The sequence below is a fragment of the Desmodus rotundus genome, chromosome 6 (genome assembly GCF_022682495.2).
Source record: "Desmodus rotundus isolate HL8 chromosome 6, HLdesRot8A.1, whole genome shotgun sequence".
In the NCBI taxonomy this organism is placed as follows: Eukaryota; Metazoa; Chordata; class Mammalia; order Chiroptera; family Phyllostomidae; genus Desmodus; species Desmodus rotundus.
Window position 1 is genome coordinate 102,556,280 of NC_071392.1, and position 27,258 is coordinate 102,583,537.

Sequence of the window (27,258 nt, forward strand, 5' to 3'; positions counted from 1 at the left end):
ACGATGTAAAGACCCAAACTCATTCATTCAACAAACACTGAGTGCCAACTATGTGCAAAGCATGGTTATGGGCCCTGGGGTCACAGAGATGATGAATCAAACTTCCTGCCCTCACGATGCTCGTGCTCCAATGGGTGAGAGAGACAACAATCACTAAGTCAGTACACATGTAAGGTAATCTCGGGTGGGGTGCATTCTGGCCAAGGGGCAGAAGTTAAGAGGGGCTGTTCAGGCTAGTGGTCAGGGAAGGCCTCTTCAGGAGTCCTGAGAGGTGTCCCTAAGGAAGCAAGAGAGGGCAAGCTGTGGGAAAACTAAGTTGCACCAGGGTGCCAAGGTGTCCATTTAACTTAAGCTGTTGTAGAGTGGAGCTGGAGGAACTCTGTAAGATGCAAACACGGATCTGTGAGCGAGGCTGGCGCACGGGGTCTGCCTGACAGACACTGAGCCTGGAGCAAGGCTTGGGCCCGTTCTGTGATCCTGAGCACACCCCTTAGTTCAAGGTTGTTTCCTTCCTAAGACCACACCTCACACCACCGTGCTGGATGGAATTTTGTGAAGATGAAGAAGGGCAATGGCTAAAGGTGAAAAGCAATTTAGAAACTTAAAGTTTTCTAAACTTACAAATATCACATAAGAGAAATACATGAGTAGCAAGAAGTTTACAAAAAGTTAAAAGACCTGGAAAAAGATGAAAGCTGACCCAATGCCTTACAATTTCCAGAAAGACCAAGAGCAGTAAACACCTTGTTACATGAGCATAGGCAGGCCCAGAAACTTCTGGTCAGGCCAGAGGGGAGGGTCCAGCACCAGCTCTGGGCTGGACTGTCTGGTGTGAACCTGCTCCACAGCGCCGAGCTGTGTGACCTCGGCATGTGGTTCTGCTTTATTTTTTGGTGGCTTGGGATCCTCTTCAGTAAAATGGGGTGGAACAATGGTAGAGTCACTTCTTGTTACTTATGGTAGGTAGTTTCTACAAAGCGGCTGTGAGCAATGAATTGGCAAATGCTGAACCGTCGCTCCTAGGGGAGCCACGGTTCGGTTCCTGTGAGCCTCTGGTCACAGCATTTTCATCAACCGATCAATACGTAGACTTGCTTCCTGTTTCTGCCTAAAGACATCGTATTTAATATGTTTTTGATTAATTAACAAGGAACTTACAGCCAACAAAAGCACTGTAACTCATGCCCGAATGAAGGTTATCTGAAACATATTTTCCCACAAGGCACAATACAGCCTTCCTGTGCTCAGGGACACTGGGCAGCACTTCAGCACTACGCTCCAGAGCCATTTTATCTACTTAGTTTTTACATTTTTATTTACTGATCTTTTGTTTTAGGGGACAGCGCGAACGCAGTCCCCCACTACCACAAATTATGCAAGCGAGTTTCCCAAATTGGGGGAAATCGCAGGGTCAGCACATCCGGAGTGCAATTGGTAAGCCTGGCCCTGGGAAAACCACCTTTGTGATCACGGCATCTCCCCTGCCAGGTAAGTAGGATTTTTTTGAGGGAAACGTGGATCTGTTGTCCCACTCACTTATACATTCTTTGGTTGCCTCTTGTATTTGCCCTGCCTGGGGAACGAACCCGCAACCTTGGCAAATTGGTACAATGCTCTTACCAACTGAGTTGCGTGGCCAGGGCTTCAGGGCCATTTTAAATGGCAAAGTCACCAACAATAAGACAAAAATGCAAAAAACAACAACAACAAAAAAAAAACGAGGCAGTAAGTATACCACGAAAAGGACACTTGTTTATTTTCAGTAAAAGAGCTGAAACAAGAAGGCAGAGCATTGCCTTGTTCAACGAACTGGGAATATGCACCTTGGGTGACTCGAGGATTTTACTGTTCTGTGCATGTCCACGAATGACCACAAAAGTGCTGGGAATAGCCCTGGCTGGTGTGGCTCAGGGGACTGAGCACAGGACTGAGAAGCAAACGGTTGCTGGTTCAATTCCCAGTGAGGGCACATGCCTGGGTTGTGGGCCGGGTCCCTAGTAGGAGGTGCATGAGAGGCAACCACACACTGACGTTTCTCTCCCTTTCTCCCTCCCTTCCCCTCTCCCTAAAAATAAATAAATAAAATCTTAAAAAAAGGTGCTGGGAATATTGGTTATGGGGTTACGTGAAAATTTTAACAGTAGGTGAATTCACAAACATGGAATCGGCGAATAATGAGGGTTGACAGTATTTCCCTCACAGGGCTGTTACGCACTCGTCTAAGCATGTGTCAAAACTCAGAACATCACCCGGCACATGATTATATCACAGTACAGCTAAACCGAGGAAGACCTTTTCGGGGAGTAAGATAGACAGGAAATAAACGGTCACTGTTTTAGACTTGCAGGTGGGATGGTAGGAGGGCACAGAGCCACTTACTGACAATGTGGCCTGTGGTCTGGAAGGCCAGCTCCACGATGTTCCCGTCGTGGTCCGAGGCTGCCTGGTGGAACACAGCGAAGATGTTCTTCCAGCCTGAGCGGATGTTGGCCGCCTGGGAGTTCACCATCTGGGCGATGCAGCGGATCACCATGTCCCGGATGGTCGGCGACCTGAGGAGGAACGGGCAGCCATGTCATCTGTACTCTGGACAGTGGGAGACATATAAACCAGCTCATCACGTAGAAGCAGCACTTCAAAAAATCTCTTTAAAGCAGGCAGTAATCCATATTCCGTTAAAAAAATTAGGGACAGTATGTGACCAGAGCTTGGTCATGAACATATCCTTCTAAACTAAAAGGAGGAGCTGTGGACAACAAAGAGTTTCTATGGAAAGTAACCTCACAGGGTGACTGACCATAAATGCCGAGCTGGGCAGGTCGTGGTGAGCAGTCACACCCCAGCAAGAGCTGTCCGTTGTTTCTGGGCATCTGGGCTAACACACCTTTGAAACACACAACCTTGTTGACTGTCCTCGACTCCAATCCCTGCCTTGCTTTTTCCCACTGCCACGTAATGCTCCTTATGTTTCCTCCTTAATTTCACATGCACACAAGAAGCTACAGAACTATTATTCTCCAGAGCATTTGAGACTTGCTCCCTGGCAAATGTGGGCAGATGGCCTCAAATAAACTTCTTATACAAATTTTAAAAATATTAGAGCCAATTAAAAAAATTACAATAACCCCTTTGGCAAACAGCCAGTGGCCTACTCAGCAGCCATCCTCCCACCTCTCTGGTGACAGAAACTGGTTTCATCCAGGCAGCAACCTGCCACCCGCAGGAGACAGACGGCCAACGGTCTAACACAGCACGTCGATCTTGCACACGTACCTGCCAGGTCTCTGTAGCCCAGCCTCCCTTACGCGAGGGGACCTACATGACCTGCTCTGACTAGATGTCAGAGAAAACCTACAGGAGTACGGAAGAGAAGTTTCTGGGAAGGTTTAACTTTTGTCTTAAAAGGAGTAGACACGGCAGGCTCTGCCCCCTTTCCTCTTATTTTGGTTCTGAACACCGCATGACGGGCGGAGCTAGAGCTTTAGTCCAACAGTCGAAAAACAATAGGTTCGAGGATGAAAAGTGACCCTGTGGATGGCCAAAGAAATGGGAAGAACCTGGGTCCTTGATGACAATCTGGGCTATAAAACCAAAGATGGGGACTGCCCGCCTCTGACTCATTAAATAAACAATATATAGCCTTGTGGTTTAAGCCATTGTTGTTTGGCATTTCTGACCTAAAACATTTAGACTAATATACTCATAATTCGGCCACCCACAGATAACCACTCCTAAATTCTTACTGCATCTCCTGTTAGGTGTTTGGGCAGGGATATACACGTATGGCAAGCACATATACATGGATGGAAGTGTACACACACACACACACACATACTCTTTGGCAGGGGTTGGAGGAGAAAGGAAATGTTTATTGATCTAGAAGACTCAGCTCAAGAAGATGAGAGAATTCATTCTCAAACCCATCTTCAGGGAGCCTGGAATTCAGGTGTCAGATGCAATATTTTAAATTGAATTACTATAAAACAAAAATGGAGAGAGAAAAAAGGGCCGATTTTCTGAAGTCACTTCGAGATTCAACATGGCGTTACCTGGATATTTGTAACAGACTAGCACGTGTGTCTTACAACCTCGCGAGACATATGCAGTTTCGTGGTGCCCTCTATTACCTCACCGAGAGCAGGAAGCAAGGCCACACAAATCTACGGCTTCCCCAGCACTGGCTCTGAAAGTCAGCAGAGTGGCTTTTGGATTGCAGGCTTCACCTGCTTGCAAATCCCATCTGGCTTAGGACAACGTTCCTGTTTGCCTGCGGGCCCCATACTAAACGATAACAGAAAGGTCACTTAGAGAAGGTACGGAGAAAGTCAGAACAGTTAAAAATTAGCTAAAACCCACAAGGCACATGTGCCACCTGCAGATACTGCAGGACCGACACAGACCGAGGTGACTTTGACAATGCGCCTGAACTCAGGGCTGTTTCCCCACGGGGAAAAGGAAACCTGCTGGCAAGAACTAAGAAGGTTTATGAAAATGGTTTTTGCCCGATTGTTAACAGTAATATATGGGGACATTAGTAAACATTTTGGAAAATGTGAAAAGATACAATGAAGAAGAAAATTCCTTAATATGACAATATAGTGTTATATGTGGGGAAATATATATCACCCCCTTTATTACACTTTCTGTCCAATTCTACAACCTGCCCTTTTCACTAAACTATGAAGCATCTCCCACGTTGCAAACTCTGTGAATGATTTAACGGCTGCACAACATTCCACGTTGTGACGGCACCAATAGTGACTTTAACACTTGTGTATATTTAGGTGGTTTCTGGTTTTGTTTTGTTTCTTTTTAAGTCCTCACCCAAGGATGTTTTTTCATTGCTTTTAGAGCAAGAGGAAGGGAAGAGGAAGGGAGCAAGGGAAACACCGATACAAGAGTAGCATCAATTGTTTACCTCCCATATGCACCTGGGACTGGGGTGCATACGGGGTACACTATGGACTGGGGACCAAACCTGCAACCTGGGCTCGTGCCCTGACTGGGAATTAAACCAGGGACCTTTCGGTTACAGGATGACCCTCTAACCAACTGAGCCACACTGGCCAGGGCTGGTTTCTGTTTTTTTTAAAGAACTATTTTGTGTGACTCACAACACTGTGCTTCCGATTGACTCCTTAGGAGACAGTTATAGAATTACTGAGTCAAGAGGCACAAAAATATGAAGATTCTTGATGTATGTATATTGCCAAAATGCTACTGAAAATGTCATGGGAAGTTATGGTTCCACCAACCGGGTCTGAGAACGGCTGGCAACAGGATTCTAAACTTATTCTGTCCCTTTTCAAATGCTGCGTGGACACTGGCGGGGCAGGCAGGGAAGGCCTGGAGTTAGGAGATGAGGGACTCTGGGGCCATCAGGACCACCCGTCCGACCCGCAGGCTGGAGCACAGGGCTCTGCCGGCTCTCTCAACAGTGCGCCCAGGGGCAGGAGGGAGTGTTTTTGTGCAAGTGCGAAAATCAGGGATGATGTCAGGCTGGAAGGGGCTTCATTTTGGTTCTCTTAAAATAAAGAAATAAGGTGAAGAAAATGGAGTTCACCAAGAGAAAGAGAAGTATGTCAAGGGGACCTCTCTGCTGCCCTTCTTTGCTACCTCAAATGGTTCACATAGGCTTGAAGAGTTTAAGCCTATGAGCTTTCATTTTCTTTTTTTAAACAATGATCCAGGCAGATCTGAAGTGCACTTTTTAGGGGTGGGGCGGACATAAAGCGTTATGCCTGAAAGTCTCCCCCCTGCACCAAAAACTTAGAGCTGTTCATTTCATTTGCTTCCACCAACAAAGGAGGAAAAAATTGTGTGGCTGGTAACTGCAGGGGGTCTTTTTAGGGGCCCAACGCGGCATTTGACCAAAGGTCTTTCAAAACAATGCACGTACCTGTTTTTCTTCATGATATGCTCAAAGGGCCTCAGAAAGTCTTTCTGGAAACGGAAGTTGGCTAATTCTCCCTTCTCCAGAAACTTCATGGAGAGTTGCCTTAATGAGTCGACAGCAAAGATAGCCACATCTTCATTAGGGTTACAGCCGACCTGAGCAGGAACAGGAAGTGAGGTGAAATAGGCACAGCGTAACAACTGTGGATGTGGGGTTCTGAACCTCAAAACTGGACACCCTGCCTTTAAAACAGGTGCTCTGGGAAAGTACACCTGAGGAGGAGACAAAAGGTGTCTCATGGCTGTGACCTGTACAATTTTGTTTAAGGTTAATGATAAAAGATCAGTATTGCACATTTAATTAGAAGTGCTTTCAAAACGTGCAATGTAATTTGTCACAAATTGTGGGAAAATACAGAGAACACAAAAGGTACCGCATTAACCATTTTTAAGTGCACGGTTCAGTGGTATTAAAGACATTCACATTGCTGTGCAACCGATTTCCAGAACAATTTTCATTTTGCAAAACTAAAACTCCACACCCATTAAACAATTCCCCGTGTGCTATTTAATTTTATCCAAACATACAGAATAGGTCGAAAGACTTTAAAGCCTCTGTAAAGCCTTTCTATACAGCCCATGTCTGTCGCCTATAGCAAAAGATTACAAATGAGTATCATCTTCAGAAAGTTTAGCCCTGGCTGGTGTGGGTCAGTTCCCAGTCAGGGCACACGCCTGGGATGTGGGCCAGGTCCCCCATGGGGGGCATACGAGAGGCAACCACACATTGATGTTTCTCTCCCTCTCTTTCTCCCTCCCTTTCCTTCTCTCTAAAAACAAATAAATAAAATCATTACAAAACAACTGTAACAAAAATTTTTCTAAAAAAAATATAAAGGAAAATTCAGCAGAAATATTGAGGCTTTTCGATGTCCTTACGATTGGACTTGTCTGTGGTTTGTTTACCTCCTGTTAGGGACTGGAGTTATACGCATATGTTTGGTTGGTGTTTCTCAGACTTCCCCCTCAAGAAGGTACCCCAAAAGCAGAGCAAGGGAATGTTTGCCACCGGAACCCCTGACAAGGGTTGGGACACTGTGCGGGAGCTACACCAAGCGAGAAATTTCATGGATGTGGTCTGACTGGAAAATGTTTGATTTTTAACAAGAATCACATTGCAATATCATCTGTAATAAAAAGAAATGAAAACACCAATAGAAAAATGTCCACACACACGGAATAACATTTGGTAGTTAGAAAGAAAAAATCTAGTCTTAAAAAAAAGAAGGAAATTCTGCCACATGCTACAACATGGATGAGCCTTGAGGATATTACTCTGGGCGCAACAAGCCAGACACAAAAGAACCAACACTGCATGACGCCACCAAAGTCATACAGACAGAAAGCAGAAGGGCGCTTTCCAGGGCCCCGGGAGAGGAAAACGGGGAGTCCTCGCTGAATGCGCACGGAGTCTCGGTGCTGCAAGATGAAGAGAGCTCTGGAGACCTGTTTTACAACAATGTGAGCACACTGAACACTTTGGAACTCTGCGTTCATAAACGGTTAAGATGAAAAGTTCTGTTAGGTATGTTTTTACCACAACTAAAAAAAACAACAATAAAGTCATATATGCTAGTATAGTTAAGTCTTTAAGAGTGCTTGCTAAGAAGTTATAAAATATGTGCAATATTGTTTTTTAAAAAGGCAAAACAAAAAAATATTATCTATATTTCTATGAATACCTACCCATGTATGCGCATAGAAAAACGCCTGGAAAGATATACACCAAACTGGTAAGAACCATTAGCTTTGGGGAGGGTCCTGTTGGGGGTGATGATGGTCAAAGACTTATTAGCTGGGTTTTTTTTAAGGTGCTGATGTACGGTAATCAGAGACTAATAAAAAGAATATCCCCCTCCTAAAAATCCAGAATAATTCAGGAATCCTGGTTCAGGAATACATGCCAGGCTTACTGTGCAGCTCTGCACACCCCAGAACACACGAGCGCCCTAGCTTAGAAGAAAAGAAACACGTGACTGTTCAATGACTGCTAGCATCCCGAGAGTGACACCTGTCCTTAGCCATCACTCCCTCAAACCTACAAGATTCTCACGGGCTCCAGTTCCCAAAGGGAAGCAGACATCTTTCTGAGGCAGTGGAAAGAACGATGAGCCCCAAGCAACTGAGTTTTCCAAGCTCTGCGCTTAATGGCACCCATCAGACGGAACAGACGTCTGTAATGAAGCTGGCAACCACGACACGCGTAATTACTGTCTGCCAGCCTGGCTCCCAGGCCTGCCCAGAGGTGACCCACAGCCCACCGAGGACCGGCACGCAGAGAGTCTTGACAACAGAACTGCAGGTGGGAAAAGGAACCTGGAAATGTGATGTCTTCCCCACCCCCCGCCAAAAAAGAAGTCCCACCGAGCATTAAATCTAGACTTTGAAGAGTTGGGAAATGTTTACCAGAACACTTTTGGACAGCCATTTCTGAAAGAAACAAAGGGTTCCACTACTGTTAGCCAAAAGGTCTGTGGAAGAAACGAGCAACGTCTGCGCTAGCTTAGCAGCACAGGCTTGGGTAAGAGTGCAGGCACAAGGTACACTAATGGAAACGGGGCACATTTTTTCTCCAGCAAGTTCATGTCGATTATGTCAACTAGTCCAGTAAGAATTTATTTACCCAGAACAGTGGGGAAGACGGCTGCTGAGTGAGGTGACTTCAGATGACAGTGTGACCGTTCACTCAGCCACCAGCTGCTCTGGGTCATCTTCAGGCTCTTGTGGCTGTCTCCTCACTGAGGATTCAGATGAAAGGTCACCTCCAGAGAGGCCTGACACACTGTATCACCTGGCCCTTTACCATCAGTTATTTTATCAAAAATGTGGGTGATCTCCAAGGGGGCAGGGAACTCACCTGCCCACTGCCTGGTACAAGGCACTCACGTAGTTTGTTAAAAGGTGGTGTGAGGGATTAAGACCTTACCTGGCACTATTAATAAGGACGCAAAGTAAATAAAAGCTTTGATTAGCTGCTATTCCAAGTCAGAAGCGAGATGACATCAGACGATGCCTCATTTCAGTGGGGTCCTGGAGCCCGCTAGAAGCTGCCCGAGAGAGCCGACAGTGCCCAGCTCTGCCTTAACCTGCACTAGTGGCATCGCGTCGCTAGCTTTAAGTCGGTCCCGGGAGGGTGTTTACACCACAGAACCAGCAGATCCGACAGATCATTTATCAGCACTCTGCTGCTTGTTCCGCAGCCAAGTGGCAGACGGCTCCTTTTCATGATTGTCTTCTACCCGATGTGCTAAGAGTGATTCTCTTTTGGATGAATTGTTTTTTACTAATACTATTTGCATCTGTATTATAAAACACTACCTCCAGGTGTGAGAAAATTTGTTTGAAATCATGACATGTTTGGTAGGGAACGGTGTTATGAAGATGTTATTTTTCCCTTTTGAAGCAAATGACATCACAGATACACACATATACGTACACAATGCATATATATTCTGATTTCTTTTTATTTGGTTAAGACATGTGTGCATGTGTCTACATGTATATAATGAAACCTCCAGTGGAGACAAAATTAGGTTTCCTTTCAGCAGGTGTCAGTTTCAGAACACAGAAAGTCTCTTGCTTATTTCTGATTTAAAAACAAGTGTTAGTTGCCTCTACAAAAGTTTCAGAATGGTGGCAATAAAAGTCAGAATGTAAGAAATAATGACATTTAATAGTGACATGACATGGAACAATGTTTTCAGAAAGCACTTTAGGACTTCACAATGTTTTCAAACACCAATGTGTTTGTTGAATGACTATAAGACTCTTGGGCTATTAGCTTACATCCTAGATATGGGATATTAAAGTTTTTGCAACACTCCTGCTTTCTAATTTATTCTCCTTCAGTTCTACCAATATGTAAGTATGCTACTACTCCTACCAAGCTGTCCTTGACTCCACAGGGAAAATGAGTGATAGGCACCTAAATTCCCAATCACTTTTTTTAAAGCCTGCCTGTTTCTGGACATCGATGGAGTAGTTTTGGAATTGTAAGAGTTACCTTATTGAAGTGGTCTCCAATCACATGCCATATCCGGGACCACTGCAGTCGGATCCGATTCATGTTGTAGTATGATATCTCCACAATCTTCTGCAAGCTGAACATGCGGGGATGGTGGGGGGAAGCCAGCTCGTCCATGGACACGGCACACAGCCAGCGGACAAAGTCAACTACAGGCCAGACCCAACAATACACGCGAGGCCTCGTTAGTAATGGTCAGACAGTAGTAACATGAGGCTTCTGCAGTGGTCACAGGGGCGTCAAATACATACCTATTGCATTTCCATCCAGTCTAGTAGATCCAGTAAAAATTCTAGAGGATAAATTTCAGACATCAAAAAATAAAATTAGATTTGGAAGCCTAAGTTTCAAATTTCAAACACTGAGAAAAGGGAGAAAGGAAACATTTCAGGTCTGGTATCTCCACTTTAAAATAAATGATGAGGCATCGGGGGCACAGAACTGGTTTACAACCTGAGCTGAGAACAGAAACGCCTATACTGACAGAGAAAGTGACACATCGAAAGGAGGGGGAGAGTCAAAGCACAACAGCACGTGACGTCACTCACGACAGAGGGAGTGGCAGAGTGAGAACCCCCAAAAAGCTGCTCTTCTGTAAGAGCAGTAAAATAGCTGGTGAGAAGATGCCGAAGTCCATGTTTTCAGAACTTAGCTTTGGAATTACCAAAGGCTTGTAAAAACGTTTTAAGAAAAATGGCTGAAACTCAGTACGAATAATGACCACTGTGGCACTTTAAACTTGACATAATTTGGCCATATTTGGTTGCACTTTTCTGGAAAAGATCTTGATGCAACTCAAGGTCAAACTTCGGATGAATGTGAGAGCTATTAGCAGGTGTGGGCCACGTGTGCCACTTCGAGTGGTCTGGGACCGTCACTACCCACACCCACCAGACACACTGGGAACCACTCATCTAGTGACTGCACAGACAGAGCAGCGCTTTTCAGCCCGTGCGCCACGAGGATGTTTAAAACACGCACCACCTGACTATTCGGTCAGGGGCACTGACCTCTTTTCCCTTAGTCTGCCAAGTTAAAAGTGAAAACAGCCAACACAACAACAGCTGTCCAGTGTGAATAAAAATTGTATCTATTTTTTTGTCAGATCAGCAAAAAATACATTTTTTGGTGTGGTGCAGAATTTTAGTAATTAGTTTGTGTGCCATGAGATAAAAGAGGTTGACAATTGCCCTGACTGGTATTTCTCAGTGGGTTGAGCATTGTCCTGCAAATTGAAAGGTCACCGGTTCAATTCCCTATTAGGGCACATGCTTGGGTTGGGGGCCAGATCCCTGGTTGGGGGCGAGTGAGAGGCAACCAATCAATGATTCTCTCGCACACTGATGTTTCTCTCCCTTTCTCTTTCCCTTTGCCTCTTCTAAAAATAAATAAATTAAAATCTTAAAAAAGAAAAGAAAATAATTGAAAATCACTGACAGAGAGGATGCCAAGTCACTGGGTAGTCCAGCTTCACTGGAGAACAAAATCATTACCTGTCTACAGCCACGACCACACTCTGCGAGCTGGTCTCACCAACCGATTCCTGGAAACTGGCCATCTGTCTCTTATCCACTCCACCACTCACCAAATTGCCTGAAACACAATGCACAAAATCAACAGTGCTCCCAAAACAGTCAAGTATTCAGAACAAAGTATCCTGTGACATCAATATGCACACAAGAGACAGAAATGAGAATGGCTTGCAGGTGAAAAACCCTCCTTCTGATGATGGAATAAAATTAAACTTGGGTTTTGGCATTTGGTTTTTAAAATGCATTGTTATTACAATTTTCCTTGCTTTTATCAACCATCTCCCTTTCTTGATAGACTTTTACATTTCTATAGTATTAAATGCCTATGTTAAGGAAAACAAATTTGAATTAATGGACACAACCCAGAATACGTAACGGCTCACACCTGCTGAACGTTCAGCATAATGTTCCAGGATGTCACTCCAGTCACCCTCACATGCTCCCTAAGAAGTAGGTGCTATTACGTGCCCCCATTTCCATCGAGTCCATGCTTCTAACCGTTACCTGGTACAGTTCCAGTCACTGAATGCACGACCTAGGAGCCTACTCTCTGCAATCAGATGGCCTGGGTTTGACACCCACCTCTGCCACCTGCTTGCAGTGTGGCCTTGCTCTAGTCCACCTGGCAGCAGTGCTTAACTCTCACTTAACAGTTAAGGAGTAGTTACATTCAGACAGTCCTAAAATTACATTCGGCCCTTTGACAGCAACCGCGAGGCTGATGTGGCTGCCGGTGAAAATGAGTTGGGACATCCCTGCTCTAGTCACTTCAGCCCCTGTACCTCACTTTCCTCACTTACAAAATGGGGGAAATAGCCCCAATCTCATTGAGTTGTTACAAGGAGTAAATGAGTTAAAAATACATAAACTGAGAGCTCAGAATGTGGCTTGGCACATCTGTTTGCCCTATTTACTAATGTGTTATATCACTGCAAGAGTCTCTCAACCCAGCATATAGCCAGGAGTAATTCCACTTTCCTGAGAATACTGTTTAAAAAGCCACCCAGATGAACATGGAAGAGGCTGACGCTACCGTTGAAAATCCAGAGAGAAACATACCCATTCCTCTAACAGCAGGCCCTAAAGCTGTAGCCTTTCTAAAGCAAGTGGCTTTCCCCCCAGTACAGTTTTATGTACAGAGAAGAGTAATGCACCCTGCTGACTCTGATCAAATCGGCGTTTACTCGACAGCTCCATCACAATTAAGACTGCTGAAGCAGCACTTCCATTAATAAACACACTGTTGGCTGGCACAGAGGGAAGCACTTTACGTGACAGCCCTGACGAGACAAGAAGAGTCTGTCCCCGTTAACCTGGGAGCCTGTGCCGGGCAGCCGAAGGTAGGGCCTGGCATCTTACCGAGGCCAAGGCCCATGAACTCTTCTCCTGCCAACGTGTAGCCCTTCAGGCTCCCTTCTCTTTCACGCCCGGCCCCGGACAGGTAGCGCGTCTTCACACCGGTTCCTATAAGCTGAGCGAGCTCCAGCTGGCTGATGCATTTCAAGATCTAGTGAAAAGAAGGCATGGAGAAATGAGTTCCCATTTCATAGCCTGAAAAGGGCGCCGTGATCTTAAATTAGTCATTAGAGAGTTCTTTTAAACACATGGCTTCTCAGGGAAGAATAAATCTGAGTCTTAGGATGGCTTCCCTAGTCCCAGAGTGTGGGTATGGATGACAGTCTTCCCTTAAAAAACAACCTAGTGAGAAGGGAGAGAGAAAATAAGCAGAAGAAAAGCTGGTACAATGGAGTCGCGTTTTATAAATGTTTAATTATGCAAATTTAGTAAGTGCTCAAGACAGAAAGATATTTGACTAAAGAAGGAGACTCCACCCACCACACCACTCAGTGAGTGCACCGTCTAACCTGACTTAGCCTCCTGCACCTCCCTCCTACTCTATACAACACATGGGCCTATCTGCTGCTCCTTTAACTTGCTACGTCTAGTCCTACCCCAGGGCCTTTGCACATGCTGTTCCCTATGCTTTTCCCCCGTGGCTCACTCCTTAGATTCCCAGCTTAGGAATGTGTCCCTCAGAGAGACCTGCTCTGACCACCCCGAGATCACGTACCTTCCCCTGGTCACACATTTTGGTATTATGCCAAATAATTATTTGTTTGTTCTCTGTCTTTAGTGCCAACAGGACATTAACTCCTTGCTCACTGCTGGATCCCCACACTTAAAACAGTGGGCAGCTACGACCTGGTCAACTGAATGGGTGAGCACGTGCCCTAGAAGGAGTGTGCAGTGGGTGGACAGACTGTCTCACAGCCCCGGGGGTGGTCCTGGTGCGTGAGAACACACGCCTGCACACAAGCCCTCTCTCATTGGGAGCTGACCTGAGGAAACAGAAACTGGTTTCAACTTCTGCTGGAGGCAAAACCAGCCGCAGGGAACTCACTGTCGGATGGCACACAGATGTCCAGGTGAAGCCTTCCTGGGCAATTTTCAGGGAACCTCTGACTAAAGCTGGGTTTTGCCGTTCATGCTGACCTGACAATCCAGTCCCAGACTACGAGACTCGACTTTCCACTGAGCACTGCTGAGTAGCTCATCAACTGCCTTCCTCTTGACTGAGAAATTACTTAATTTTTACCAAAAAAAAAAAAAAAAAGGGCAGCCATTCCCTGATTGGTCCACACAGCATACTATTAAATTATTACTAGGCAACTATTAATACCCTCCCTTTTCCAGAAGCTGGGGGTACACCTACCTCAAGCAGGTCAGCAATACAAGGCCAAACACTTACTGGCTCCAACCTGGTTTCTCCAGGTTTCTGACCATCGAACGGGTGGCTAACACACATTTACCATTTCCAGGTCCTGCTGTATGCCTGGTGGCCAGACCAGCAGGAACCCCACATGCATCATATCTCTCAGGCTAAAGAAGTTCTAGGAGACAAAGCAGCTGTTCATTGAGTCACTAGGTTATTATGACTCCTCAGCAGAAATTACTTCTTTAAAAGAGCACCCAACTCAATAAAAATAACAATGCCCCTCTTCCATCTTTTCTAATATGGACTGCTCCAGAGTTGTGACACAGGAAGGAAAGGCTGGGTGCAAAAGGACCACAAGGACCATGCTGACAGCTGACAGCCGACAACTACCAAGCTCTGGGCACCCGCCACATCCAGTTCGAAGCCCTTCGCTGCCTGTGAGCTCCTCTCATGCTCACGGCAAGCCTGTGAGTGTGGTAGAGAGAATGGTGCGGCCCCAAGGCTAAGCAACCTGCCTGGCCCTGCCGGCAGGAGAGGTGGGTCCCAGACCAGACCCCTGCGGTCTGGCTCCCGGCCTTTCCCCACCACTACCCAATCCCGGTGTGGGGAGAGGGATGAGGGGGTGGGGACAGCAGTTTTCATTTTTGGCATCACAGTCCCCACCGTTCTCAACACCCTCACCTCTACTCTGCACGGTTTTCTCCCTATGACAAAAAGGAATACATGTAGATGGTACAGAAGTTACACAACTAATTTAAGGGAAAAATCCCCTCCATAATCCTATCCCTCAGGATGCTGACATTTCTGTTTATCCTTTCAAACCCCATTTTCTGCGTCTGTTGAGCAAAAGGGATGATGCCTCACAAGGTGTTACTATGACTTTTTATTTAATATGTTATGGCCGTATTTCCCCAGTTTTAGTTTTTAATAACATCTTTATCTTATTTCTCTAACGTCTCTTTTAACCCACAGGTCCTTACTCTTCATCTACCATTTTTCTTGCAATTTTTGTGTTGAAGGACCTGGTCGTTCGCTGAGGGCCCGTCATACCTGGACCTGCAGGCCACACTCTCACGGTCACCATTTACCATGCTCCTCTGTCCCCGGGGCTTCCTGAAAACCGGCGGTAGAGGCCTGAGCGGACTCAGGTTGGACTTTGGGACAGACAGGACCGGGGGCACACGACGTCTGGTTGTCTCCCCTGTCAGCAACATCGTTTTAAATGGCCACGCACCATTCTAAGGAGTGGCCTACCACACTTTTTTCTTTAAAGAGCAATCTCTCATTGTTGAAACATCTAGGCTGTTTCTAATCCAATCTTTTCCCCAGAACAACTAAAATCCCACGACCTTCCAAATACATGTCCGTACACGTACGTCCTGCCCTGGGTGAGAATGTTAGGATGCTGTTGAGTTAAAAAATGCAAACCCGCTGGCAACTTGCCCAATGGCTCGAAGGAAATGCCGGCCCTTTCTTTTACAGACGACCAGGAGAGCACCCAGGCCCCTAGCTTAGTCCTGAGTCTGCTCGCTGGCTGTCAGAGCCCCCAGGAGGGGCGTGAGGACTTGGGGAAGTGGTGCTAATGTGGAAGAAAAGTTGTCACAATACGAGTGCATTCCATGAGAACGATGGCCACCGGGGAGGTGGCACCTGTGAATGCCACTTCCCCCACCACAGCCCCTGGCTTTCACATACGTGAGGTATTTTTGGTGAGAGAGTTGAAGTTAGATTTGACTTCAAGAAAAATGAAAGTGGCCAAAGATAGGCACTGGATAAAAGGAACGCGGGGTCACTCTGACCAAGACAAGGTCACCACCAGGCTCTCCAAGACACACACCTCGTGCCAGGAATTCCCTAGGTAGTTGCCATCAGTGTGAGCCACGGTGATAAGCGTCTTTATGGTGTCGATGTTTTTCTGCTTCATTTCTGTGATGCTGGAGCTGGCCGTCAGCAGGGAGAAGCGAGCAAGAGCCTGAACGTAGGCGTCTCGTTCCAGCTGTAATGGAAGCCGAGGAGAGAACACTGAGATCCTACCCACAGCACGCTGTCTTCACAGGGATGGGGCTGCGGCACTGGGCTTCTCTGACACCTTCTGCACACACACTGACAGGCTTCACGCACTGTAACGCGACAGTTACTCCACACTGCTGTGCTCCTGCTACCCGGAACACCCCACGGAGGCTCCTGCACACTGTTTGAGAACTAGCCCTCCCCTTTCCAAGTGACCTCCACCTTATGTTCCTGCCCCACCCCCTTGGCAGGGAGAGGAGGAGGGATCTGTTGCATGCTAAGACTGTCACATAAATTCTGGCATCTATAACAATCCTGCAAAGTAGGTCTACTTTTTCAGGTTCGCAAATGAGGAAATACAAGGTGTCTTAGACGGAGGGATGCCCGACCAATGTCACGGGGCTAGAGAAAGAGCAGAGCTGGGTACCGAAACCCACAGTGTCTGATGGCAAAGTCTATGGTCTCAGTACCAAAGAAAATGTCCAACTGTAAAATAAATGCAAAGAGAAGATTGAGTTTTTCAAAATAAATGGGTGCAAATTCTCACTGACCTGGAAAATAAATGGGATGGACAATGTCCTGATTTTAAAACAGTTTGAGAATTGTATTTTATTTGCTAGAATTTTCCAAGATTCAAAAAGTTTACAGACATTTTCATTTTTCATTGAACCATTTACTTCCCCCAAACAAGATTTGGAAATGAGGGAAATTATATAACAAAAACTGATTTTAAAAGAAAAAATGACGTTTCAAGCATCAGGGCAGGCAAGTTAGGTAGATCAAATCTAATCTAGCCTGAACTTTCAAAAAAGGTTTTTCAACCTTAAAACCTTTGAAATAGAGTTTTAACCCAAACCTCCTCTTTCCCCCCTAATGAGGCAGTTGCCAGCACAAATCTGTGGGCTGCTTCTCAATGGGCATGAGGAAGGAGCTTGCTGAGACTTTTTTGGCTAATTGGAAATGCCTGACAGTTTCTAGGCTTTGCCAAATCTCAGAGAACACAGCCCACCAGTGTCTCCGGAACTCTGCTGACTCACACCCACCTGCATCCCGAAGATGCAGGCGATCCGGATCGCACACCGGATGCCCTCCAAGCACAGCGAGGCCACTTCAGTGTCGTCACAGTTCTGCAGCCCGATGCTATAGGCTGCCAACAGCGGTGTCCACACCAGCTACCAAGGGAGGAAGGGTTCAGTTATGTCTAGAATGTCAGTAGAAAGAACACTTACAAGCCACACTGTTAGTTACCAGCACAGCCAGGATGCCACGTTCACAGCTATTTTTATTTCAATCTACTCCAGTTACAATGTAAAACAGTTCTCCTAAACTGTGGTCAAAGCCATCACTACGGAGATGCCACGCACTAAACGTACAGCTCCAAAGGCAGGCGGGCAAATACGGGGCCAGTGAGCCTCCACTATGCACACCCATGCTCACGGCAGACACCACTCATTCATCAGAGACTCCACTGTGCAGCAGGCAGCCATTACCGGTCAGAGGTTGGCATGCAAAATAAAACCTATAAGCAACTCATCTTCCATAAACTTAATTCACTAAAAGATTCCTAATTATTTAGATTTTACTTTTCATCCAGTTTTCTTGTGAACTCCGTAAAAAGAAAAGCTCACAAAAATCTAGACTCAATCAATCAACAGGATATTGACGGCTATAAACACATCTTAGAGAAAAATGAATGCTACATATATAGAATGTGTGTCTTTTCTAGACATTTTAAAAACAGAGAGGCCCCAGGATATGGTCTTTTACTTCCACCTACTCTCAACTGCTAAACTAACCCTGAGACCATTAAGGTGAGAGGTCACACTAAAACTGTCTCTTTTGCCTAAATGAATATTTTTTTTAAAGTCCGATTTATTGATTATAGAGAGGGATGAAGGGGAAGGGAGCGAGAGATGTAAAGTTATTGTTCTGCTTATGTATGCACTCACTAGTTGATGCCTGTGTGCCCAATGGGGGATCAAACCCGCAACCTTGGCGTATGGGCAACACTCTAACCCACTGAGCTGCCCGGCCAGGGCTGCCTGAATGATTTTTTATTCACTCGATCCTCCACTATCCCTGTATTTGTCTCCATGTTACAGATGATGAGCAGAGAGAAGCTGAGTACCTGACCAAGGTCACAGAGCTATACAGTGGCAAAGGCAGGGTTCCAACCCAGACATTCTGACTACAGAGCTCACGCTTTTGGCCGGTGCTGGTGCATCCCCAGCATCACCAAAGGGCTTCTAGGCAGGATTCACCTTAGCTACTATTCAGAAAGCAACCCCCAAACTTGGCCTTTCCTCTCCTCAATCTCTTCATCATTATAAACTCGCTGGTTGGCTTCCAGCTGGTTAACTCCAGAACTGGGGTTAGCCATGTCCTAACTTCTCGGGATACTCACTTTGAACATTGGCCGAACGTGGTCCAAGTGAGTGGCGCTTGTAAATGGGGCTTTGGCGTGGCTCACAGCCTCCATCAGAGCTTTGGCTGTTTTAGCCATTTGCTCCATCTCCAAATTGTATAGCAGCCGCCGCTGCTTTTCACTAGCTACATCTACAGAGAAATAAGAGATAAATAGCAGCTCATGCTTACTGGGTACTTGCAGAGTACCAGGCACTAATTGAATAGACTTGCTATAATTAACTCACAAATCCTCCCAACCACCTCTTGAGTCTGTTAGAATTATATTACTGTTTTACTGATAGGAAAACGAGGCACAGAGAGGTTAAGTAACTTACCCAGGGTCACACTGCTAATACGCAGTAGAGCTGGGACCTGAGTGGTTTTCTAAAGCCTGCGCTCGAAAGCACTACACTCTGCTGCCTCTCAAACAAAGAAATGGACAGCTTCACAGGGGTCTTAACTAACAGAATTCTAATCACGTTGGCACAATCGCCGCTGGTATTAAAGCACAGTTTTAAGAAACATTTTTGGGGAGCAATTCAGATTATTTATTTTAAATTCTCTCTTGTAACTAATCACAAACCTAGCAAGAAAATGGTGGTATGAGAGAATCAACATAATTATAATAATTAATTTATACACATTTCTTTTTAAAAAAATCCTCACCTGATGATATGTTCATTAATTTGAGAGAGAGGAAGGGTGGGGAGAGAGAGGGAGAGAAACATCGATGTGGGAGAAACATCGATCAGTTGCTTCCCGTATACACCCCCACAAGGGATTGAAACTGCGACCTAGGTATGTACCCTGACTGGGAATCAAACCCACAACCTTGTGGTGTATGGGATGACATTTCAATCAACTGAGTCACCGGCCAGGGCTTAATCACATTTCTTATTCAGATCTCTAGATAGGCAGAAGAAATTCATCATCAGAGAGCTTTAACTGCATTCTGATACACTTGAAAATTGTAGTGAACAGAAATAATTTGCCATTAGACCTTACTCTGCTTCGTAGATTTGGCTGCGATTGTGTGTTCCTTTGTTTCTTTCATTGCAATTTTCTTGCCTTCTATCTCTTCATAGATGCTTGAGAGATATTCTTCTGGTAGATCTTTACTATCATTGATGCCTCGATTCATTTTAATATACTGCTCTTTTGTCATTTTATTTTTTACCTATAATTTTAAAAAATTTCAAGAAGCATTTAGAAAACAGCCAGGGGCCCAAATAAGGCTACTTATGGAGCTACCACAATATATAAATCATTAACGTATGTTACCTGAGGGCTGTGCAAGTCTGTAGTTAGCATAATAATCGAATATGCTAGGACGTACGCAGTGTCGGCACTAGCAAACAGAGTTTGCCTGGAAGAAAAGATTCCGGATGTCAGAACAAGCACGCGGCTGAGGCTGGGACGGTCCTGTGCTGACGGGGACGTGCTTCGCTAAAGCAGGCCGACTGCTCCACGCAATGCCAAATGAGCCAAGAGTCTTCCTACTTCCATCATCACTGACTGGTAATTAACAACCCGGAATGTAGAGAAAGCTAATTCGGAATGTGTGTCAGCTTTAGACACCCTTGACTAAAGCAGTTTCAAGTCAGTTTTGATAAGATCTCCAAGTAGCCTCCACGGCCAGGGTCTAGGGTAAAGCAAGCGAGGCGCCCCCACTCCGGGTGTCGACCCTGCAGTGCAAGACCCCGAGAGTGAGGCCCCTTCGTGTGCACCCTCAGTGCCTCTCTCCGGCATCCACTTCATGCTAGGCACTGGTGGAAAGCTGGCTAAAATTGCTATCCAGTTATTAGCTATTCACAGTTTACATTACCCACTGTAATATTTAACAGTAGAAATACAAAGGAAATACTTATGTACCCTAAACAATATGCTGATGAAGTCTGACTGCTTTTATCTTAGACAAGAAAAAAAGGACAAAAACTGTTGGATGCACAGCTTCATAATATGTGAGGCTAAAGCTAGAAAAAACTGGTCTGTTCAAACTGCCCCCAATAGGAAGGGGAGAAATTCTGAAGAACACACAAAAGGCCTGCATTCCAATGTGAAATTTAACCGGGTCACATACTCGAATTTAGTGACTGAGGGAAACAGACCAAGGCCTCCAGGTCCACACAGGAGACACAGGCGGACCTCAGAGGTATGACAGGTTTGGTTCCAGACCACCACGATAAAGCCAATATTGCAATAAAGCAAGTCACAAAAACTTTTTGGTTTCCAAGTACATATAGATGTTTTCAAGATAGTAGTCTATTAAGTGCACAATAGCATTGTGTCTAAAAAAATGTATATGCCTTAATTTAAAATCCTTCATTGCTAAAAATACTAGCCATCGTCTGAACCTTCAGCAAACTGTAGTCTTTTTGCTGGTGGAGGGCCTTCCGAGATGCTGATGGCTGCTGACAAAGGGGCTGGCCTGTGGCAAGTTCTTAGCTGGTTGCTTGGCACAAGAGGCCTCACTTTCAGCCTATCTCAGCTTTTGACATGCTTTCCTCACTAAGTGAGAGATATGTGACTCTCCTTTCTTTAAATTTTTATTTTTTAATACATTTTATTGATTATGCTATTAAGAGATATGTGACGCTCCTTCCTACTTGGAAACTTAAGAGGCCCCTACAGGGTCATTCACTAGCCTAATTTCAATACCGTCGTGTCTCGGGGGGCAGGGAGGCCCGAGGAGAGGTGGAGAGATGAGGGGAACGGCCAGCTGTTAGAGCGTCAGAACACACGCCGTTGATTAAGTCCACCACCTTGTTTGGATGTGGTCGTGGTTCCCCAAAACAGTGACGATGGCAGTGTCAAAGGTCAGTGATCACAGATCACAGTAACAAATATACTAATAGTGAAAAAGTTTGAGATATTGCAGATTACCAAAATGTGACCGGAGACACAAGCGAGCAAATGCTTTTGGAAAAATGGTGCTGATAGACTTGCTCATGCAGGGCTGCCCCAAGTCTTTAATTTGTAAAAAACACAGTACCTGTGAAGTGCAATAAACAAGATATGCCGGTATGTTTAAAGGAAACGACATCTAATTATGTCTTCATGGCAAACTCCAGCATCCATCTGGTTAAAATGACCAGATGCTGCCTTTGCGGACTATGCCATCTCTCTGCTGTACACTTGGAGGACGGGGACCAATTGATATGAAAACCAAGTTGACTACAGAAATAAAACTGTTACCAAAATGTTTCTATTGAACAATTCCACATCATGTTCTCAGTATATTCAGACATTGTTAACTTCATGTTCAGTAGAAAGAAGAGTGTGAGCTTCGAGTCAGGCAAACCCATACACGGTCCTGGCTCTGCTACTTACCAGCTGGTTAGTTGTGGCCAGGTTGCTCAATGCCCCAGAGCCTGTCTCCTCGTCTGTAAAATGGGGACACTACTCCCAGGCTTACCATTAATTCAATGTAACGCATGTAAGACACGGGCCTGGCTGACACATAGGAGGTTTTTAATAAAAGCCAGCTCTCTTTTCAATTTCACTTCCTACAAAAACATGAACTACCTAGGAAAAAGGACCCCATGTGGAATCAGTTACTTAGATGGGTTTTCTTAGTTACATGGCCATTTTTGTAATCTGCTCATCAGTATGTAATTAAGAAAAACTAAAATCCTTGAGCTCTACCCCAGTTGTTAAGCCAGGGAGTTGTTTCTGATTAGGGAAGAGGTGCCCAAGTGCCTCCTCTCAACCCATAAAACTACCCTCCTACCATCATTAATAGCGCGGGCTCTAGTTGGGATTTTGGGCAAGTTACTTAGCCTCTCGGGTCCTCAACCTCACTGTCTGCAGAAGGGAGACACAAACAGTTGCTCTGCGGTCTTACACGGCATAATCCCTCGGCACAGTGTCTGGCACATGGCGAATAGAAGCTTTAATTGCTTGGCAAAGATTTAGCAATATCACACTAACCCCCCGACCGAACTAAGGTTACTGTTCTCATATAGGCAAAAACATGTGGGGAAAGGATTTAAACACAATACTCACCCCTGGTTGCACTCTATGTATCTTGCAGCAAACTTCTCCATTAACCGATCAATCTTCTGGGCCTCCCCAGGTAGGCGGAAACCTTCTAGAAATGTCCGAAGGGCTGAGACAAACTCCTTTTCACAGAAGTCAAGTTGGTCCACATAGGCATACATCACCTCCTTGTTGAACTTTGTGCTGTCTCCCAGAAAATCACCTACTTGGGTCTGAAACATATACATTCACTTATGTCAGGAAATGGTCAAATATGAACACAGAGGGAAAGATACTTCAGTCAAAGGTGGGGAGACAGAATGCCCAGCTCTGGACACCCAGACAGACTAAACTGCTAGAGAAGCTAGGTGACTCCCTGAGCCTGTCCATCCCCCTAACCATTCCAGGTCAGTCTGTCCTGCCAAAGGAAGAGGAGGAGGCTCAAGAGAGTTAAAAATGGAGGAATGATGGGACCCACTCAGGAGAGAGATCAGTGGCAGACGGGCGGCTAGAACGGTTCCTGGCAGTTATGGCACACTTCTAGCTCTGATCCTGTCCCGCCAAGTACACAACCACCCGTCAGGAGGCTAGTTCATCTCCTTCAAAGAGCTATTCGCATCACTGGCCAAAGGGATGAGTAGGCCTGCTGTGAGCAGGAGTGTGCACTCAGGTCAGACAACCTCTAAGTAAAAGCTGGTCTGACTTCAGAGTCACTTGAGAGAACCCGTGTGCAAGAGCTCAACTCCTAGTCTTACAGAATCTAGACGCTCCTCCTGGTGCAGGAATTGGGCAATCTCTTCAATTGACGTTCCCAGCATGCCCTGCTCCTGGAGAAACTGGATCCCTCTCTTGGGTTTCTTGTTGAACCTGTTTTAAGAAAAGATGGGACATGGATGGCTCATTTCAAAATCTAAAGGACAGAAATAACTAGCATTTGAGGCAGGTTACAATAACACCATGAACAAGTCATCATGTATCAGCTAAGAAGGTCCTGTGTGTCCTGGCAGCTTTTCTGAATTCCACCTTCGATTTCTGACCTAGCTGTACAGCGAAGTCTGCTGGTGGTCACCCAGTTCCCATTCTCCCCTCCTCCAACTTACTAACACCCTAGATGTTTAGCTGGGCACACAACTCCCTAGAATAAAAACTACATTTCCCTGCTTCACTTAAACAAAGTACAGCCATGTAATATAGTTTTAGCCACGGAGGATATGGGCAAAGTAGTATGCATACTTCTAGGAAGGCTTCTTAATGCTGACTTGGCTGGGAGGTATACTCTTTTTGCCCTTTTTCCCTTCTTCCCCAGAATATGCGTGTGATGGATAAAAACACCTGGAAGTGTTCAAAGCACTGAAACACATCATGTGACTCAGGGGTACTGGCAGGAGATGAGGTCAGCGAGCAATGAGGCCAGTGAGAGGGGCTAGAGGCTGGATCAGGCTGTGATGAAAAAATGGGAACCCTGGAATGATTTTAGGAAGGGGAGTGATGAGACTTGATTTAAGTTTTCAAAAGATTACTTTTGAGAGACGCAGGATGGTGTGAGAGGAAATGAAGAAATAAACATTTCTATCACTCAAAAGTTGGACAGGATATGAGATTGTGTGCACATGCATTTTTGTCTGTAAGAGACTAGAAAGAAAACACATTAAGATTTACCAGGGTTATAATGATAATGGGGTGGTTATATGGGAGAATGTCCTTATTTTTCAAAGACGTAGGGCCGAAGTATTATGATGGCTGCAATTTACTTTCAAATGGTTCAGGAAAAAAGAAAAACCACACACACATAACACTAATGTAGCAAATGTCAATTCTTCTGTATGTTGAAATTTTTCATAATATATAGTTGGAAAAAATGTTACCAATGGTGATTTTTTTCCAGGCAGTAATTTTATGAGCAATTTGCACATTTTCATTTTATACTTTTCTATATTTTCTAAAGCAGTTTAATTTTTTTCATTACGGAAAAAAAAAAAAAAAAAGACCAGGCATCAACCACACAAAGCCACTGAATTTCTCTTTCTCTCACTCTGCTGGCGCAATCAGGCTCAGCTGCAAGTGCCAGCGCTGGCCTTCTGTAAAAGGCATTTCCCCCTGAGGAGCCAACCCCAGGTTCCCAGAGACGTGGCTTCATCAGAGGCACCAAGAGATTCAGCTGGAGTAGCATCCACACTCACAGCTCAATGCCGTGTTCAATGATCTCTTTTTGTTGCTTGATGACCTCAAACTGCTCCGGGTCATCCTGGACAGCCGTCTGGGTCCCTGAGGATACTGTGGACTCCATGGATGTCACGCTGCTCCGTCTCGCCATGTCAAGGCCTTTCCCATCCCCCATATCCTGATCTGTGGGCCTCTCCTGACCTGCAATGATAGAAAAGAAAAGATAACCATCAGCAGATGGGGCCCAGACATGGCTGAGCTCAGGCCTGGCTCTGCAATTCCCTTTTCCAGACCTGTAACAATAACGTTGGTACTGTAAAGACAGTAAGCATGAAACCTTGGTATCACTCTGATACTTTATTTAGAAACTCACCTTTTTGTGGCACTTGAGAAACTAATTCTGAAATTCATGTGAAAGTGTGAAAGTGCAAAAACAATCCACACACTTGCACTGGTGCAAGAACAGACAAATCGACAGAAGACTCAGAAACAGACGTATGCACGAAGGGGAGTATGGTACGTCGTAAAGGTGGGGCTCCAAATCAGTGAGGGAGGGACTGCTAAAAACGTTGGAACAGCTGGTTCTCCATTTGCAAAAATGAAGTCAGAGCCCAGCTCATACTATTTCCTCCCCCAAATTCCAGATGGATTAAAAAGCAGGACCTTTAAAATACTACAGGAATTTAGCAAACTAAAGTGTTCTGGCTAACTCTAAGGCAAACACACGAAGACACCTTTCCCCAACAGCCACAGTAGCCCACTGTGAATGGAGGTGGTGGCAGCAGCAACACTTCTCACCGAGGCTGGTCTGGTGGTTGGGATTCACATACAGGTCCTTGCTCCACTCCACCATGCACTTGAGAATGGACACGAGGCACTCCAGGCCTTTCTTCCTCAGACTGAGCTCCTAAAGGACAGGAGTGACAAGGCACAGAGGCTTAACAGGTAAATTAAGTGCAGACATCTGCAGGGCTCTTAGGGAACCCTGCAAGGATATGAGGTAATCACTGACACGCACTGGTATTAAGTATAAAAGTCGAGGGAAAGTTAACAGGTGACATAAGTATTAAGGGCTCACTGCAAAAACCCAGAAAATCTCTACGGGCATTCATTACAAACACCGTTTAGCAGCAAAAATATAGGATGTGTGCTCTCCTAAAACGAAGTGTTACCTGAATTTCTAAAAGGAAGTTCTCACTCACTGCTTGTGTAATTTGAAAAAACACTTAAAACACTTTTTCTTTTTCTTTTTTTTAAACTAACAGTGACCTCCAAAATGACAAAAGAATCTTACTCAGCAAATGAGTGACTTTGGACACATTCTTATCCCCCAAACACACACACATGTATTCCATTTTAAGGCTCACTCTACAATAAAGACACTGATTTTTTTTAGAAAATAGTATTTCTTAAATAAAAAAATTAAAGGTGAACTGCACAGAATCTAGTTTAGGCTCAAAGCAGCATCCGAGGTGGCACAGGCCTCCCTGTCAAGCTGAAGACAGTGTGACCCTGCTGCTGGGGAAACGCCCAGGCCCCAAAGTGCTACAGAGTCCCAGGTAGCTCGCAGCCCTCTGGGCCAGTTCCAAAGGGCTCTACTCTTTGCAGGCACACTGGCCAGGGGCAGTGTCTTCTGCCTTCACTGGAGCCTGAGGTCCTGTTGTCACACGGTCTCTGGAAAGGTGACTGAGAGCGAATTTGCTTCCTCCAGATCTCAGTTCAAATGCCAGCCTCTCAGGGAGACTACCCTAACGACGTCACTAAGAATAACAACATCCCCTCCTCCAGCACTCCCTCGCTACCTTCTCTGCTTCATTCTCTGCAGGTCACTTCTTCCTCGCCTACTTATAAACGTCACGACAGCAGCAGTCATGTGCCAGTACACATGTCTGTTTGTTTTATATCCCCAGCACCGATAAATGTTTATCCAAGCAAACTTTAAATAAAAATGAGTGTTCCTAGAGTTTTTACCTGAAGAGGTGTCATTCCCAGCTCATGCCCACTTCTTCCCTGAGCGATTTTGGATAAATCATTTACGAGGCGTTCAAAAATGTTAGCAGCATTTAAATCACAGTCGTAGTTGACGTAAATATCTACAACACACTGGGCATCTTGGAAAATAACAGACAGATATTAGAAATTCTGATTGAACACAAACAGCAATTATATTTTTTTATTAAACAGGTTTCCTTTTTCAAAAATTTTTTCCTGTGAATAACCAACTCAGGTGGACGTACCTTACACAGGAAATGTATGTTGTAAGTAGTAGGGAGGCGGGAGGCCCTCTCTCTAGGCCTTGGTACTAACTAAAATCTCAGGCAGTTCATTCCACCTCGTCCAAGGTCACTTTCCTCATCAAAAAAGGAGTAACAGCCCTGGCTGTTGCAGCTCAGTTGGCTGGATCATCATCCCATAACCAAAAGGCTGCAGGTTTGATTCCCCGTTAGGGCACGTAGGAGCCCTGGTCCAGATGA

The 27,258-nt window shown here is 45.3% G+C and overlaps 1 protein-coding gene and 1 non-coding gene across 2 annotated transcripts in view; both read right to left on the minus strand.

Moving 5' to 3' along the window:
- The window catches only part of ARFGEF2 (ARF guanine nucleotide exchange factor 2), an 85,712-nt gene that overhangs the window by 22,767 nt on the left and 35,687 nt on the right, over nt 1-27,258 (minus strand). Inside the window, exons 12-27 of the mRNA XM_053927098.2 lie at nt 26,756-26,895; nt 25,583-25,691; nt 24,802-24,985; nt 23,377-23,488; nt 22,649-22,854; nt 19,925-20,009; nt 19,649-19,820; nt 18,642-18,793; nt 17,281-17,409; nt 16,065-16,223; nt 12,871-13,018; nt 11,473-11,572; nt 10,231-10,271; nt 9,959-10,128; nt 5,900-6,051; nt 2,380-2,552 (exon numbers count right to left, since the gene is read on the minus strand). Coding sequence (XP_053783073.1) covers nt 2,380-2,552; nt 5,900-6,051; nt 9,959-10,128; nt 10,231-10,271; nt 11,473-11,572; nt 12,871-13,018; nt 16,065-16,223; nt 17,281-17,409; nt 18,642-18,793; nt 19,649-19,820; nt 19,925-20,009; nt 22,649-22,854; nt 23,377-23,488; nt 24,802-24,985; nt 25,583-25,691; nt 26,756-26,895 — 2,232 coding nt within the window. The remainder of the gene's footprint in view (nt 1-2,379; nt 2,553-5,899; nt 6,052-9,958; nt 10,129-10,230; nt 10,272-11,472; nt 11,573-12,870; nt 13,019-16,064; nt 16,224-17,280; nt 17,410-18,641; nt 18,794-19,648; nt 19,821-19,924; nt 20,010-22,648; nt 22,855-23,376; nt 23,489-24,801; nt 24,986-25,582; nt 25,692-26,755; nt 26,896-27,258) is intronic.
- Nucleotides 1,334-1,496, minus strand: LOC112304268 (U1 spliceosomal RNA). The gene has a single exon (XR_002974720.2). It is a non-coding gene; the product is annotated as a U1 spliceosomal RNA (small nuclear RNA).